This window comes from Drosophila ficusphila, unplaced genomic scaffold (assembly GCF_018152265.1).
Source record: "Drosophila ficusphila isolate 14025-0441.05 unplaced genomic scaffold, ASM1815226v1 contig_791, whole genome shotgun sequence".
Classification (NCBI taxonomy): domain Eukaryota; kingdom Metazoa; phylum Arthropoda; class Insecta; order Diptera; family Drosophilidae; genus Drosophila; species Drosophila ficusphila.
In genome coordinates this window covers 3,616,919-3,633,613 of record NW_025064737.1, presented here as the reverse complement: position 1 = coordinate 3,633,613, position 16,695 = coordinate 3,616,919, and the positions used below count along the sequence as shown (strand labels likewise).

Genomic DNA, 16,695 nt, shown 5'->3' with positions numbered 1-16,695 from the left:
GCCCGGCTTTTGTCCCCGTAAATCCACTCTGGCTGGCGCCTTGGGAAAATCTGAGCGGATGCCGCACAACAATGTGCGACACGAAACTGTCGCTGGTTTATTTTATTACCTTGCAGATACTCACACGAACATTCAGCACACACAGGACTCACGCAGGAGTATTAAGCGCATTAAGCTGAATACACCGCACAGTGATTCAATTTGCGGCGTTTTACTTTTCATTATCGTGCCCGACTTGCAAAATTAACAATAATCATTTTTATGTCCCACACATGAGGTTATTAAAAACTGGGCGGGAAGTGTGCCTACACAGGAAGAAACTTTGGAGGACCATTTCATATAACCTACTTAACGGTTATGTGGATGGATTTATAGAGCGGCTTCAGCCGTCATGCGGAGCATGAATCATTGATATACAGCGATGCACTACTGGCTTAGTCATTTTAAAAATTGCGTAAAGTACCTGCTTCATAAGTTTTATTCCCCCACTAAACACCACAGTTTTTCTAGAACTGTGTTTGTGTTTTGTATGCTTATAAGCACATTTCGGTTTAAGCTCTTAATGAAAAGCGAATACAACACAAAAGCGGGAGGAATACTCATCGCTGCCACATAATCTCAATTGTGAAATTAAATTCGCAATAACAACAACAATCAACGCAGAGTTTTTCTCCATAAAAGAGGTTAATGAGGTTCACAATACATACGTTAATCAGAGATCTGCGGCAACAAATAATTAATTTAAATGAGCCAACCATTAAGTTCCCACAAATAAAGTCAGAAAGTTAATATTACCATTTCATAAATCAGTTAAATTTAACATGAAACGCATCATTGGCTGTGTGTGAGCAGTTAATCGATACTCATAAAAAGGTTTGCAAATAGTTTTCTAATTTAAGAGTCCTAAAAAAATCATCTGGAAAATCTTGTCAATATAATAAAAAAACAAGAAAGGAAGCAAGCTTCGGCTTGCCGATTTTTATGAAATTTAATTCGAAATTCAAGAGTCAGTCAGGAGTCGTTAGAAAACTCTATATTCCAAAAATCATACTCCTGATAAAAAACAACGATGTTATAATTTTATCTCTGTTATTTCTATATAGGTTTTTCTAATTTTCCTATGGCAGCTAGTATATGATAACGTTTTCGGGTTTTAATGAAATTTATTTTTCAATTCAAGGGTTATTAAAAAACTCCATATTTTGAAAATCATTTTTATACCCTTGCAGAGGAAAGGGTATTATAATTTAAGTCAGAAGTTTGCAGCGCAGTGAAGGAGGCACCTCAGATTTATGTTAACTAAAATGAATACCCTTAGCAAGGGCATAAGAAGGATGAATAACGTTAACCTAAAATATAAAATATGAGGCCCTCGGATTGCTTTTTAATTACATAGTGAAGAGAGGTTAATCTAGAAACTCTTTTAAACAACTTATGAATCACCTCATACCCACATTTTAATTCTCATCAGTATTAAAACGATTAGGCAAACTCCTGCCGCCCTGAACGAAAAATCGGAAGTGCTTTTATATTCTTGTGAATAAAAACAGAATGAGCTCTTATTATTCATGAAGCTGGTGTGCGGCGGTCAGTGGTCTTCTGCAGAAAATTGCCTAGTTTCGTCATCGTCGACGTATGCTTAATGAGCATTTATAATTCAGGAACCGCAGCTTACAAAGCCACGTCGAACAGGGTAAAGGATTTAGGCCAAAAAAGGTGTTAACAGGGATTGTTACCCTTCGTATGAAAAGTACGTATAGTTTATTAAGGGCGCACTTTTAAACCCTATTTCCGCTCAAAATTAATTTAACTTTGAAGTTTACAACCCTCTAAAATCGCGACCGGCAGTAAAAATTTAAGATCTCGAAATATTTTATGAGCTTATTAAAAAGAACATAAATTTGGAACAAAAACTGACAAACTTGGCTCGGTATGACTCTCATATCACAAAGCTATTAAACGTTATGAAGTTTAGCTTGATTGCTTAAAATGCTTGCCTTTAAACTTAAACGATGCTGAGATTTTTTAAGAATGTTTAGTGAACAAAGAATTTTTACCTGGAATATTTTTATAAATAATTTTTTGTTAAACTTTTTTAGCACTAAAAAATAACAATACCAGCAACATAAGAAGTCATCCTACATTCATTTAAAATTTTAAGCTAACAATATTAAGAGCTTGAGTTATCTTTTTTGTTATAAAAAATTAACTTTTTTCGTTTAGGAGCTGATCCATGAAGTATTTTGTCCAATGCATGGGAAGAAAGCAGACCATTACACCACAGATTGTAGGCATTTTTATACCCTTGCAGAGCAAAAGGGTATTACATATATTATATATAATATGATGCCACAGTTGCAACATTAAGAGTATGTATTTATTTATATTTCACAGAATTGCTGTTTGGTCTGTTCCTGAAGCGAATCCAGTTCTTTCAGCAATGATGGTGGGAACATGTAGTCCGGATTTTCCATGTTACGCTGAATATCTGCGATCCTTAATTCATCAGGAACCTCTTTTTGTACACCGTTCGAAAGGGAATCGCAACTCACCTCAGGGGGGGCAAAGGGAGATTAAGAGGATACGCATAATCTTGACAAACGTTAAATTCTTCCACCTGCGCAGAATAAATGGGAGATCCTGATCGCCGGATAATAGGCTTCAAGAAGGCCATCGCATCCAAATAGCGCCAATGACTTACGGTTCGCTTCACTTCAGAGTGGTAGTAATCGCGAAGAGCCATCCACTTTTGCTTGCAGTTTCTATTTGAAACTTGCAGGGAGTTCTCGATCTGCTCACATGCCCTTTTCGTCTGAAAACACCTATCGGGCATGACGATATTGTTGTTCCATATTGCCGGTTGGGCGGCGATCTCCTGCAACAAGCGCCTCGTGTTGCCAGTTTGCCAGTTTGTATGTCCTTATGGAGTAGAAATTGACTGCAACCGTCAAGCGAGAGCAAAAGTTTACAAAGGAGGTCAAAACTCGAGTAAGTTTATTAAAGGCAGGCACGTAGAGGTGAGGTGCACAGTGAGGCGAATAGGTTTCATTGCTCGATTCGATCAGGTGGCCAAGCATTCAATAGACCAAATGTGTCCATGGACCCATGAAAAATATCGGCAAATGTTCGCTACCTGTCAATTGTCGATTTTTCAAACTACACAGTCAGCAATTCAGTAAAATCTCTGAGCGCCATTAAATACAGTTGTAAAGCAACGGGAAAAGTTAACATCCTTAGGTTTTGTATTGTTGTTGCCCGTAATGTAAGATTCGAAACACGTACATGACGTGTATAAGTAAGTATGTGTAAATAACAGTGGTGTCATTTTTTTCTGAGCAAAAAAAGCTGGATCAACGAAAAAAAAGCGGAATACCAGAGAAAAAAAGTTAAGAAAAAAGCTGATTTTTGTAAAGCATTATGTATATATAAAGCTGCATGTTTTTCATTAATAAACCCTCAGTTCAGCACATTAATGTACAAAAATTAAGAATTATAGTATATTTGAGATATCGTCAGTATTAACGACATCATCACTTGGATAAAAATTCTTTTGTTCAATTGTAGTTAGGCAGCTGGGTGGTAGATTGTAGTTAAAACAGCACTTATTGTGTCGACGCAGCCCCTTTCTTAAATTTTAAATTAATTAATTTCCAATTTCAAAATCTTAATAAATTTAAATATGGACCTTATACTTAGTATAGCGTTTAACGTTTCAACGCGAATGCTATTTCGAATTTTTGTTTTAATTGAATTTACTTGACTGAATACCCGCTCGACGTCGGCGTTTGACCAAGGCAGAGACTGTATTTGCAGAGCAACTGAAGCCAATTCATTAAAACGGCAGTTCCGCCAGAATCCCGGTATTTCTACAAGGAATATGTCGTTTTATCGATGTTGGGAGTACCAAAATACTCATTACTTTTTCCCGCAATCACACTTTAAAAAAATCCAAATCTGACGGGAAAAAAGCGGAAATGACACCGCTGATAAATAAGTATGTGCTCACTCACATATTTATTTTTCGTTGACATGCTCCTTTCCGTAGTTCATTTGCTTAGAGAACCCTATGCACGCTTCTTAAATTTCAATGTAAAATATATACTCAAAACACAATACGATGGAAAACAAAAATTCCTATAAAAGCAAAAAATCTCTAAACTTTTTTTCTAAAAACTTTAATTGCTAAATTACTATTTTTGCAATAAATGTATAAAATAAATTAGGATTGACTTAGATACAAAGCTAAGTCAAGCCTTATGTACTTTTAGTTTAAATTATTTAAAATACAAGAAATTTTATCTATGATTAAGACCAGACCATACATGGATATATGTATTCTAATTGGCTGGCCAGAATATTTTATCCATTGGTCGCGAAACAGGAATTAGATTTAGGAAGAATAAAAATATCAAAGCTCATGAATTCTATTTCCATTTAGGCATACAAAGCTAGCCAACCATTAGAGCAATATCAAACAGAGTATAAGCTCCTGCAATCTTATATAGAAGGCACTGAGGCCGAATGATTATATTTTTGCATAATTCCCGCGTTCAGAAGGTACCTAATTCATTCATAAAATACGCACGATTCGGGGAGGAGTTGGACAAGCGCCAGAATCACGTTTCGAATGTTGACAGCCAAAGAGGCAAAGCACGTGGCCAACTTCTCACACCTCCTGGCAGAGGAAAAACAGCAGCGTTTTCCCGCATTGAATTTCCCAAACAAACCAGGAAAATTTCCCACTGTTCGCCACAAGAGAGAGTCGCCACTCGGAGAGCGAAACGAGATGATGCTGACGGCGAGTCGCGGGTGCTGTTTTCCACTCGCTTTTCAGACTGCATGGACCAGTTTGGAAAATTCGCAATCAGTTTGTTTTGAATGTTGGTCGCGTTCGGTTCGCTTTCTAAATGCACTGTTAACATTAACTTGAACAAATTACATTTGGTGTAAAAACAGAAAACCTATAACACTGAACAAGTTGACAAACTGCACTATGCCCTTAAACAAATCAAAAATGTCATAATAAAAATTAATATTTTAATGTGTATATAAGAAAAGCTATAAAAACAAATGAACACATTTTTAAACATAAAAATGTAGAACGAAGTGGAAAAAAATGTTTTCATTCAAAAACAACTGTCCACAGCAATTCAAAAATAAATAAAAGGAAAAGCAAATATGAAAAAGAAAGAAAAACAAAACGAGGTGATATGTAAAAAAAAACAAGTGCACAAAAAGTAAAAAAATACAGGCACTTCTGTAACACGATTGCAATATGTGGGCTTAGGCAAAAGTTTTTATTACAAAGCCAGTGAAGTTATATTATATATGCAGCTGCAGTTTATTATAAGTTAAAACTGTGGAATGTTATACGAATTAAATTGTGTATAAAGTAAAATTCGAGGCAAAAACAGGATAAAGTGCTTGCCAAATCGAGAAAATAATTTCGTTCGGTATCAACGTAAATATTAAACAATTTGAATTATAAAATTATTTAAAGCACAAAGACACGTAAGTAATAAACTAAAAACAAATTCATTAAAACAGCTCCAAGCGCCAACCAATCGTAAAAAAAAACGGAAAAACTGAAACATATTTACAACCTATTTTTATGTATTTTAATTCACTTAAAAAAGAGTAAAAAAAAAAAACGAGTCAACGGAAACCATTAAAAAGCTCGATTCGAGTGAAACATAATAATTGAAAAAAACGAAGCAATTATTACGTAATTAAAAAAATACGTTTTCCTGAAGTTTTGGCGGGCTTCGTATTTCCTATAGAAAAAACACGTAGAAAACAAATTTTGTAGCAATTAAAATGAGAAAATGCACATTGAAGAAATTTAATATGGAGTCAATGGAGAAATGAACTTTAAGGTTAATCTCCCCCATGTTTTCCGAGTCTCGATATTTTCCCTTTCTATCTGGGATCTAACCCCAACTCGCACATGATTACTCACATGTCAGCAGAAAAAGAAGATTTATTGCCGAGAAACCTAAAACCAAATGTTTGCCATTTCTCTTTGTTTTGGTTACCTTTTGTTTCTACCTTTTGGGTGTGGGATCCCAGCCTTTTTTTCATTTGCGTTTTTTGGGTCTTCGGTTTCTTGTCGGGAAATTAAACTATTAAGTTTTTGCTACCTCCGGTGCTGATGTGCGTAAAGTTTTAATGAGACATAAAGGACATGCTGAAATTATCCCGGCTTTAGGCCAGATCCTGCTATCAGGCCAGCTGTCATTAAGACGGAGCGAAAGTCATTTTCTGTGCGGCCGGTAGACAAATTCAGCCAGATAAGTGGAACGGTCGTAAAAGTTTAGTGGACCGAACAAACATAAACTGCCGCTGATTACCTGAAGGTAATTTTGTTGTTTGTCGCCCTTCTGGCTCAAAGTTGTTTAAGCCAAATCCAAGGGTCTGTCAGCCACAAAGATGCGAGTTATGACACTCTTGGCTTAAGTGTTAACCGCTTACATTCTAGAGAAAATGTATAGAGTTTCCGGAAAGATGGAAAGATTCCAAAGGTAGAGAAATGAATGAACGTAACCGCAATACAATGAAATATGAGATTTTTAAATGAATCCGGTGGCTTTAATACATTTTAACCTTGCAGATATTTCTATGTTTTCAAGCAGGTGTTTGCAGTGCAATGAAAGCGACATTTATGACCCTATAAAGTATATACATTCTCGATCCGCATCACCAGGGGAGTCGATAACGGCAAGCCGATGTGCAATTGATTAGTTTCCAAAAACAAACGTATTTGGCCCAGACGACCATAATTTATAGCTGCCATAGGAATATAAAAAAATAAATAAAGGGAAAATCAATAAAGCTTAGGTGGTCTTAACAAAGAATATAGAAAGTACCAAATCATCGGCCAAACCCTGTTGTCTTCCTATGTATTTTACCATTGAATGTACATCGCTACTTTTAATTGAGTTTATTTTTGTAGCAAGATTATCCTAAATCCAATTTCATTCAAAAATCTAGTTTTCCTATGCGGCAATAGATCAGCGCACTTACTATATACGTAAAAATAAACTCAATCAACACAGTCCATATTTTGTTCGGCAATCAAATTGCTTAAATGTTTTGACCACTCATCATTGTCTTCATGCTTACTTTGGCGTTCGGCAACAAAAACAATTAAATTGAGAAGAAAAAAAAAGGAATTAGAATTTATCTCTTTTCTTGCCTATCCAGTTCAATTTATTAGGTCATATAGGGGAATGTTGTCAGGGTTGGGCCATGTTTTGACCTATGTCCATAACTTCTGAACCAATGACAATTCAGAATAAGTTTATATATTTTTGGAAAGGTACAAGCAAGAGGAAGTGTTCACCAAAAAAAGAGAACAAAAAAACAAAAACAAAAAAAGTGAGAGGCGTTTGAAAAAAAAAAAAAATGTAGTCAGCGTTGGGCCATGTAGTCAGGGTTGGGCCACCTTCAGAAAATCGTTGACAATATCGTAACGTGGTGGAATAAAATTGAATTCAGGTTTATCTGACATTATTTTGTTCATTTATTTAATTATTTGGGATTTTACAGTAAATAAAAAATTATTCAGAGTTGTTTTTTCGTTTGTAGCGAGAAACACTAAAGAAAAAGATAAAAATGATTCATCTTCTTTCAATCCATCGAAATATTTTTTTAAGAAAATCTATTTAATTTATTTTGCATATTTTTGCTACTAAAAACTTAAATATTACAACAAAAATCGAAAATACACGAATAAAATGTAAAAATTATGATGGCCCAAGCCTGACTACACAAGTGGCCCAACCCTGACGACATGCGGTATTAATCTATTATGGTATGATATAGCCAAACTATATCTCACAATGAAACTATATCTTAGTATTTTGTAAAAAAATAACTATATAACGTATTTTTATGCTCACCTTGCGGATGACATGTTGTTTTCTTGTGATATTCACCTTTTTCGGCCAGGTAAAAAAAACTTTTTCGAGCACTTTTTCTTCACGGAGCAACGACGCGTAGAAGAATGAAATCCCGAAATAAGTAGTCACGTGGAAAGTTTCGAGTGACCGATAGAAGTTTCTAGACACCCACAAACAGATTGTTCTAGAACGAATATTCGAAATATTGAGATGGCCCGACCCTGACAACGGCCCAACCCTGACAACATTCCCCTACATTTATAGATTTTCCAAAGGCCAAGTTGAAAATAAAATTAAGGATTTTCAAACTATGACTTTCACCTTCTCTCTTTAATTTTTCTTAACTTAATTTACCTTAAGTGTAGTTCACTTTACTAGTGTTCCTTTTCAAAGTAAGATTTTAAATCATACTAAAACATTTTCTATTACTGTAAAAATAAAACCAATCAGGGAACGAGAAGTCCCTAAAATTTGTTTAAAGTGGAAAAGTCAGTTCTCAGTCATCTATTCTGAATTGCCCAAAACAACTATGTGTAGTATTTTTCTGCGCCTCTGCCGTTTATTCCATCGATAAGCTACGCGTAATTAATCGTTTTTCCCGTTGACTTTGAGCAATTGTTGAAACATTCTTGTGCCAAACAGGCATTCTAAACATCTCTCCTTCCCTTCAAGCAAAACATTTAATTGGCTGCTGTGTAAATTGTTCACGAGCACTCAAGTATCAGCAATCAATAAATATTACTCAGTACAGTCGACCTCTCTACGATTTAAAATGATTTGTCATTTGTCTAAACGCATTTATTTACTTTGCATATATTTAAATTCATTTCACATTATATTTCGGTATGCTTCCGCTTTGCCATCACAAATTTATTTAGTTTTATTTAACTTTTCGCGCATATCTGTTTTTTTGTTGTTGGATCTGTGCAAATATGCAAAATGATTGACAGCACAATTAAGGTGCCGTACACAAGTTTTTTCCTTGTGGAGAGGAGGAGGCTGTGGCAGGGGCACATGACTGGAGTTGCAACCTTATATAGCGGCTAAAGCTAACGTTTGTTTCTCATTAAAAAAACATCATGTGTAACACGAGACAAGAGAATATTAATTTAACATATATTTTTGAAAAGGTAACCAAGGTTCTACCTATGTCATTTTGTATATGTATAGTCCATTTTTGCTTCAAATCAGAATTTGTCGTCTTACAATTTACCACAATTAAATAGCAATCAAAGCGATACAAATTAGCTTCATGGGTTTGGGTAAGCTCTTAGCATTTAACAAACCAAATTCAAACACAAAAGAAGTTAACAGTTTTAGTTTTTCGCCAACTCATGAAAAGCCTTTGAATTTGGGGTCAAATGTTTAAAATTATTCGTCACTCCAATCGGAGCATCATACATAGCTTATAAAACTGAAACGAGAACTCATCGTAAATGTTTAGCAATGGGTGCCCACAACAGCAAGCCGCAGACTGTGCAGATGACCAATCCGATGGCATTCGACATCACACGGGATGTGGTGGAAAGAATCGACCAGGCCAGTGGAAATGGCACCAAGGTGGGGACCTCCTTTTGTGAGAAGTGCAAAAATAACGCCGGTAAAAGTTCGAGTTCCGATGTACCGACAACGGTTGAGCACAAGCCGATCCAAGTGCAGAATCCACGACCTGTTCCGGCCGCCAAGTCCTGGAAAAAGAGGTCATTGGAGGTCGAGGAAGCGGAGTTCGGAAAGTCCTTGCAGCGAGTTCAGGAGCTGTTCGGTAAGCCTGTAAAGTGGGCCAGGGAATGCGAGGGCGAGATTGGGAAGCTGGAGGAGGAGCTGATCTACTGCTACCAACGATATAAAAACGAGCCCCTGCAGTGCTCCAACTTGGCCAGGCAGTATCACCGGTTCGTGTTCGGCAAACAAAACGACGAAATATCAAAAATGAAGGGGGAGCCCAGGGTAAACTGAATTCAATTTAAGAGTTCTTTTACATACTCGTTGCATTTTATTCCGTCAAGCAACACCAGGCTAATGTACTCAATTAAATAAAGAAAATATAATTGAAGAAATCAAAAAATATGTTTTTCCAACGCAATTCAGGAGAGGTTGAAACGAATTATTCCCCTTTTCTTATTGTTAGCCTTGGCTGATTGCCAGCAAACAAGACTCGTCTAACAAATGAACGAGAACATGAAAAGCACGAAGCCCGAAAGTTAAACATGCATAAATAAAAACAAACACGCTCCGAATGCTCCTCCGCCCGCGCACACACTCATCCTCCTCCTCCTCGGAATGTTTATTCGCGGATAACTACTTTTCTGCTCAACGTGACGTATGCGCAATGTCTCGCAGCCTTTCATACTTGGCTTCTGCCTTCTATTATAAGCGCATCGCAGGTGAAAATGCTCTGCTAAGTGAGTGGCCAGAGTGGGAGCGAAAAGCTGGTGGTTTTGGGGGCAGGTAGGTCCTTTAAGGTGAAGGAAAAACCAGCATAGGTCTCACACACCTGCCTTGAACTACTTTGCGCCACAATGTCTTGCTCAATGTGCATTTGTGAACTTTCCACTTGCCATTCAGGCGAATAAAGCGGGAAAAACCCACATGGAACCGAGTAGGGAAAGAATATTGACTCTTACAGAAAGCTGATAGTGTGGTGATTGCAAATGAAATTCATCCAAAATTGTTGCACTAAATAATTCAAGATTAATGTAGAAGATTATTTTCCTGCAAAAGAAATTAACTCGCTATACACATATACCTAAATGGTAACGTAATTTTCAAATTCCTAAAGAAAATTTTGAAAAACTTTACCAAAAGCATTACCATTAAAAGGATGTTTATAAAATGGCCTAAAATCAAATCCTGGTAAAGAGTGATTTTGGCCTCCTACTTTATGTTTTTAACTGTGCATGATTTAAGACTCCTAAAAAAAATTTCTTCTTGAACGTAATGGTAGGGCATAAATCAGCATACAACCTATTTTTTAAGACTTGTATTTTTAGCGCTGCTCACGTTCTAATGCGGCCTTACATATTCTGCCATAAATCTGCACAGCAAATGTTCTTACAAACCAGACCGGAGAAAGAAAACTTGCCAAATGCCGCAAATGGTTGTTTCCTTAGGAAATTGGATTCTGAAAGTTTAGTTGCGCCCGCACATAAAGCCAACGGAGTGATTTTGTAATTATCTATGCATATTTAAATCAGGCGAAGAGCAAAAATAGAAACTGAAATCCCATCACACATATCCCCATTTGAAATTAAAGTAAGTGGCCGCGAGGTCAATTGCAATAGGCATTATCGCCCAATGTCAAAGTCGCTTGTGAATTCTGGCGACATCCGTGATGCATTTTTAATTGAGCTGTTCAATAAACTATATAATAGCTATAGCTATATAATAGCTGTCACAGCCTATTTACAGTTTGAGAATGATTGCACAGTAAATTGGATAAGGCTGTCTTTTAGATTATTACAGCCCATTTACAGTTTGAGAATGATTTCACAGTAAGTTGGATAAGGCTGTCTTTTAGATAACACTGTGCGACAAAAAAATGTTTGAGTTGATTTTTTCTTATTTTTCACTTCTACTAGTCAAAATAAGAATACAAGTTTTTGGATTTGTTAATATCAATAGCCAATCAGCTTCTACGCACACTCAAAGGTCCCAAAAACGCGTGTTTTTGCATATTTCACAGCCTTATAATACCATATTGGGAAAATATTTTTTCACCGTTATAAGCGTTTTATGCAAGTTCAATATCTATTAATTAAAATATATTAAGCAAATATACCGTTAGGCTTTTATAACAATGCTTTAAAATTTTTTTCTCCCAGCTCTATACTCTGGGCGACTACGTATGGAACTTGTTACGCGAGGATACCTCTGAAAAAGCCAAAAAATCAGAAAAAAATTTCACTTTTAAAAAAAATAATAGTTTATTGGAAGTAAAAAAAAAAATAATATTTTGTGTTAAATATTTTCATAATAATAATTTCATTAAATTTATCATAAAAAAAGAAACCCTATCACTTAGAAGGTGGCATAAATATTTTTGTGCATAACTTATGCCCCTTAACCGAAAACAATCAAAAAAGTAACTCAAACAAACATTTCGTTAAATTTTGTCGCACAGTGTAATTATAGAACCTAAAAGGCTGAAGAAGTCATTTATTATGAAATACATTTTTTGGTCACCCAAACTTTTGGTGGTGTAGCGTATTGATTGAGTATATTGTTCTCATTTGTAAGATATATGTATTTTTGATAATTAGAAAAAGTTTTTAAAAGCTTATAAAAGAAATTTAAGTTAAAAATAGGTTTATTAACTGTCGTCAGCGGATGCATAATACCGTATATGTACCCAATCATAGATGTTTTTTTACAGCATACTTTAATATTTTGTTTATAGACGTGAATAAGAAATTTATTCACTACCATGAGAGGCCTTCGCCCACTAACAGTCTCACAGTTAAATGCACGATAGACCTTTTACGTATTTGGATCTAAAATAATGGAAAATCAATTTTTTCGGCCTTGATGCACTCTTCCAGTTCATTTAAGTTTGAGACTGGCAGATTAATGACCACAGTTTTATATGTTTATGGTAAGGGGCAGAAAGGTTCACTCTTTCATTGCTCTGTGTCTCACAGCTGGCGTCGCCATTAAAGCGAGAGAGTTATTAGAAAAATGCGTGAGTGCGGGCTAGTCACAAAAAATAACAGAAATACCGCAAAAAATGCAATAAACGAACTTTTATTGACGCGGACTTCCGCAAACGACCGCAAAAAGCTGGACGACAACGACTACAACGGCAAGCTCTGACTTCGAGCAAAGGCATAGCTTTGGAAATACACGGGGCCCAAAAAAAATACCCTTTACGAACAATAAAATATAAATTAATATTAAAAATTGAATAATTGATTTAACTATTTATTAAAAAAATTCTATAATTCAGTAACCAAAAAGAAACAGAAAAGAAAACAAATTTATTCCGATGGCAACAAACGACGTAAATTTTGAATTTTTATACATATTTATGAATTTCAATTTGTGTACTCATGTGCTCCATGAGTAATCCATTTGACCCAAAACGTTTATTATTATCTTCAATAATAGCATTCCCGGCAGTGTAAATTAAATTCGTTTTTTATTACAAAAATACGGTTGTACTTTAATAACTTAAATAATTCTTTCATTTCAGTTTGAATATACCCAAACAACCATTTAACCCAAAAGAATTATTAAACATTTTTGCCCATTTCTTTTCGTTAACTACATTCCAAGCGGTACCAGTTGTACCAATTCCAATCTAAATTCATACGCAAGTTTCATTCACCACCCTGCAGTTCCAAAACTGCTTTGTCGTGGGAACCGTTGCCGCAACGACGACATTTCATAGAGACATTTTATATGGCATTGCCGTTTTCGGTATACATGTGTTCTAAGAGTGAGCAAGAGAGGGAAACTTTGGAATATCCCTTTTCCTTTCCTACACACATGATTGGTAATTGCCACAATTCACTTGTGAACAGCCAGAACTGCAGGGCAACTTTAAGACCCAACACTGGTGTAACGTCACAATTATTAAATTCTCATCTGTTTAGAATCAAGTTTTGTAACATTAATTCACAAAAGTTGTTCCCTTGTACGCATTTTGAGCCATTTGATTGTTTTTAAGTATGTAATGAAATACGAGGAATGACGCTTTTGACAAATTGCAAATTATAGTTGGACTTGTCTTTTAACGCGCTTCTCTTACAAATTAATTTTTAGATCATATTTTTAGGGGGCTCATGTTTTTTTTTTTTTGTTACGAGCAGTTGAGATGTAATCTACACGACACGGCTGCTTGAATACAACCGGCAGAAACGAAAACGAGCCTTTGAAAAAGTAAACACAGCAATCAAATGTTGTCTATAAATAAGGTGAAACTTAAACGGAAAACGGTGTAGGGATAGGTATGGAAAAATGCAACGCCCCGTTAATAATTAATTGCATAATGAACCGCAAATTAAGCCACACACGAGTGATGACAGCGGCAACCACAGCAACCGTGGATAATGGCACTAGTGAAACAAAAAACAAAGTTAGCACAGTTGGTTAGTCACTTGGAGAAACAAATGGGATTAGTACCCCTTCGCTGTCACAGATCAATTGGAAAAGTTTTATTTCACTCAAATCGATACTTTGCTCATCACTCGACCGATAAGATCCGTAGAACCAATATTGAATTTCAGTAAATATTATTTTTCCTTGTTTGTCTATTTTACCCCGTTTATTCCACTTTGCATTGTTCGCTACAGTGATGAACTGATAAACTTGGCTGTTTTTTAACTTTTATTCACAGTGTCCACTTCCCTCTCTGTCTTTCTTCGCGTGCCGGCGGTTAAGGTTTTCGTTTATGATGATTTTTTTCAAAAGTGAATAAAAGTCCGGCATTTACAATCTAAATAAAATCTGCTTCAACCTTTGGTTGAACTGGTACCTACTTATAATGACATATTTTCTTTTTTTCCTATATTTCCATAATTCATCAAATGGTTTTGCAGTACTTCAACCGTATGAACCGACTTTATCTTCATTCAAAACATTTTGTTAAGCTTAAATCATGTTTTTGAATTTTCTCATTATTTTCTCAAATTATTACTATGTATATCGACTGTAAGTTTTCATATTAAATTAAAATTAGTATTGAACTTCAAGATGAACTAATAAATAAAAAAGTAAATCAAAACTTTTTCTTTTACTTTTAGGTTTTTTTCCGAAATGAAAAGCTTATACCCCCTTGCACTCATCAAATATGACGAACAAAATACATAAAAGCTTATCAACATCAAAGCTATGAGGATTTTTCTACTAATTTTCCATATTTTCGACTTTTATTCATATGGCACCTATAAGATATAATCGTCCGATTTTGATGAAGTTTGAGTCGCTATTCAAAACTCGTTAGAAAACTCTATATTCCATAAATCATGTTTGTCTGATGAAAAACAACGATGTTATAACTTTGTTTTCGTTATTTCTATATAGATTTTCCGATCGTTCCTATGGCAGCTTCATACGTTGTCGGATTATAATGAAATTTTTTCTCGATTCAAAGGCTATTAAAAAACTCAATATTTTGAAAGTCATGCTCTTGGTATTAAAAAAACAACGACGTTATAATTTTTTCGCATTATTTATATATATATATTTTTCGATCTTTCCTATGGCAGCTATTTGATAGATTTCCGGGCCTGGAAAAGCTTACCTTACTTGTTCTCTATTTCCTTGCTTGTACTTTGCTTGGCATTTACCACTTTCTTTGATAATTAGGGTATTAATGATCGCACCTTCAGATAAAACCGAGTGCGCTATTCCAAATTATTTTATTTTGCAAACCAGCATACAAACAACTCTCATTACAGTGTTGTAAAGTGGTGTAAAATGTGGTGTAAAATGTGTAGCTTGCGTATAAACGGACTTCCGAAATTCAATGTTTGCCGTGATCACTGTTTTGCAAGCTAAACTGCGGACAAAACCGATGACATTTAATGGGAAACACGTGGTGTTAATAATGGGCTTGGTACACTTTTTAAAAGAGGCGTTTTCGAGAGTCATGTAACGACATCCCAGTTCTTACCCCGACAGAGACGTTAATTATGGCATTCGTTTGGCTCGCAGCTGCATAAATGTATCTCTTTCAGCCGCTCACCCACATTCACGTGGAAAACAAAGGCGTTGTGTGCGATTAAAGTACTCCTCCCCAAGTGACAGGCCTCGACTTTAAATTGCTGCGACGTCATTAAAGCCTCTCGTTACGGGGATTCTGCTTCTGCTTCTGCCACGTCACCACTCAAATTAAGTAAGCAAAGTGCACTGTCAAAGCGCGTTTCATATGCATAAGGGACCCCCCCGGTGCTCTCCACCCATCCTCCCATCACCTTGCCGTGTTTATCGTACAGCACTATAGTTATGTGTGTGGTGGCACACTTTTTTGGGTCTCTCGAGGGCCAACGTTGCCCGGGCGATAAATCACATCGAATAAAAAGCCTGGCTGGAACATGAGGATACAAATTATTATAAACTTTAAATCGCTTGGCAATGTGTAAGGATTGAAGAACGCTCTTTCTATCTCTTTCTAAAACCGTTTGATCTCTGGCTGCTTTGGTAGAGTCACTAACTTCTCAATATTGTAGTTGGCCCAAATATAATATATATTACACATGTAGTGATACAATCAGGGTGTTTTCTCTTCAGTGATCTTTATTTCATCATCTCTGTTAATGCTTAGCCTATTTCACAATCTCGTATGTGCAAGAGAGAGACGTACATACTTAGAGATGGGTTTACATGGTGCTTCTTAAAGGAGTAAGAGGGACCTAAAGGATAACTTAACTTAAGGAATATACAATAACGTTAACTGCTTATCAAGCAGTGCTTAATAATAGGTATATGTACATAGGGCTGCTTGCTACACACAAGTCCTTGCCTTCGCAGAAATAACCTTTCCTCACCACAAAATTAGCATGCAATTTTCAAAGCCATAATTTCATGTGAACGGTGTTCTAGTGCAGGACCGCAGAGCCTGCCTAATTTTTGTATCTGCAGCGATTTTAATTAATTTTCGGCCATGTGCATGTATGCGCGAACGAGTCTCATTATCAGTGGCGACAACCAATTTGTGCAAGCCGCCAATGAAAGCAAAAAAAAAAACGCAACCGAAAAAGGAAAATGGGAACCGCATTTTAGAAACACGCAGTTGACGGCTGAATTTGGCTCTGACACAAGCACAAAAGCCGCATTCAAGGCCAAAGTGGGATGG

The 16,695-nt window shown here is 35.9% G+C and overlaps 2 protein-coding genes and 1 long non-coding RNA gene across 3 annotated transcripts in view; 2 read left to right on the top strand and 1 right to left on the bottom strand.

The window, feature by feature from the left end:
• The first annotated feature begins 4,890 nt into the window (after positions 1-4,890).
• LOC108091388 (5-hydroxytryptamine receptor 2B) overlaps positions 4,891-16,695 on the top strand; it is a 28,960-nt gene continuing 17,155 nt past the window's right edge. The window contains 1 exon segment of the mRNA XM_017190569.2: positions 4,891-5,511. The gene's annotated coding sequence lies outside the window, so the exon portion shown is untranslated.
• LOC122320737 lies at positions 5,433-8,083 on the bottom strand. The gene is made up of 2 exons (XR_006245793.1): positions 7,902-8,083; positions 5,433-7,273 (listed from the first exon to the last, which is right to left on the bottom strand). It is a non-coding gene; the product is annotated as an uncharacterized LOC122320737 (long non-coding RNA).
• Positions 9,229-9,966, top strand: LOC108091389. Its single transcript, XM_017190570.2, has one exon. The coding sequence runs from the start codon at positions 9,348-9,350 to the stop codon at positions 9,855-9,857; it is 510 nt and encodes a 169-aa protein (XP_017046059.1). The 5' UTR covers positions 9,229-9,347; the 3' UTR covers positions 9,858-9,966.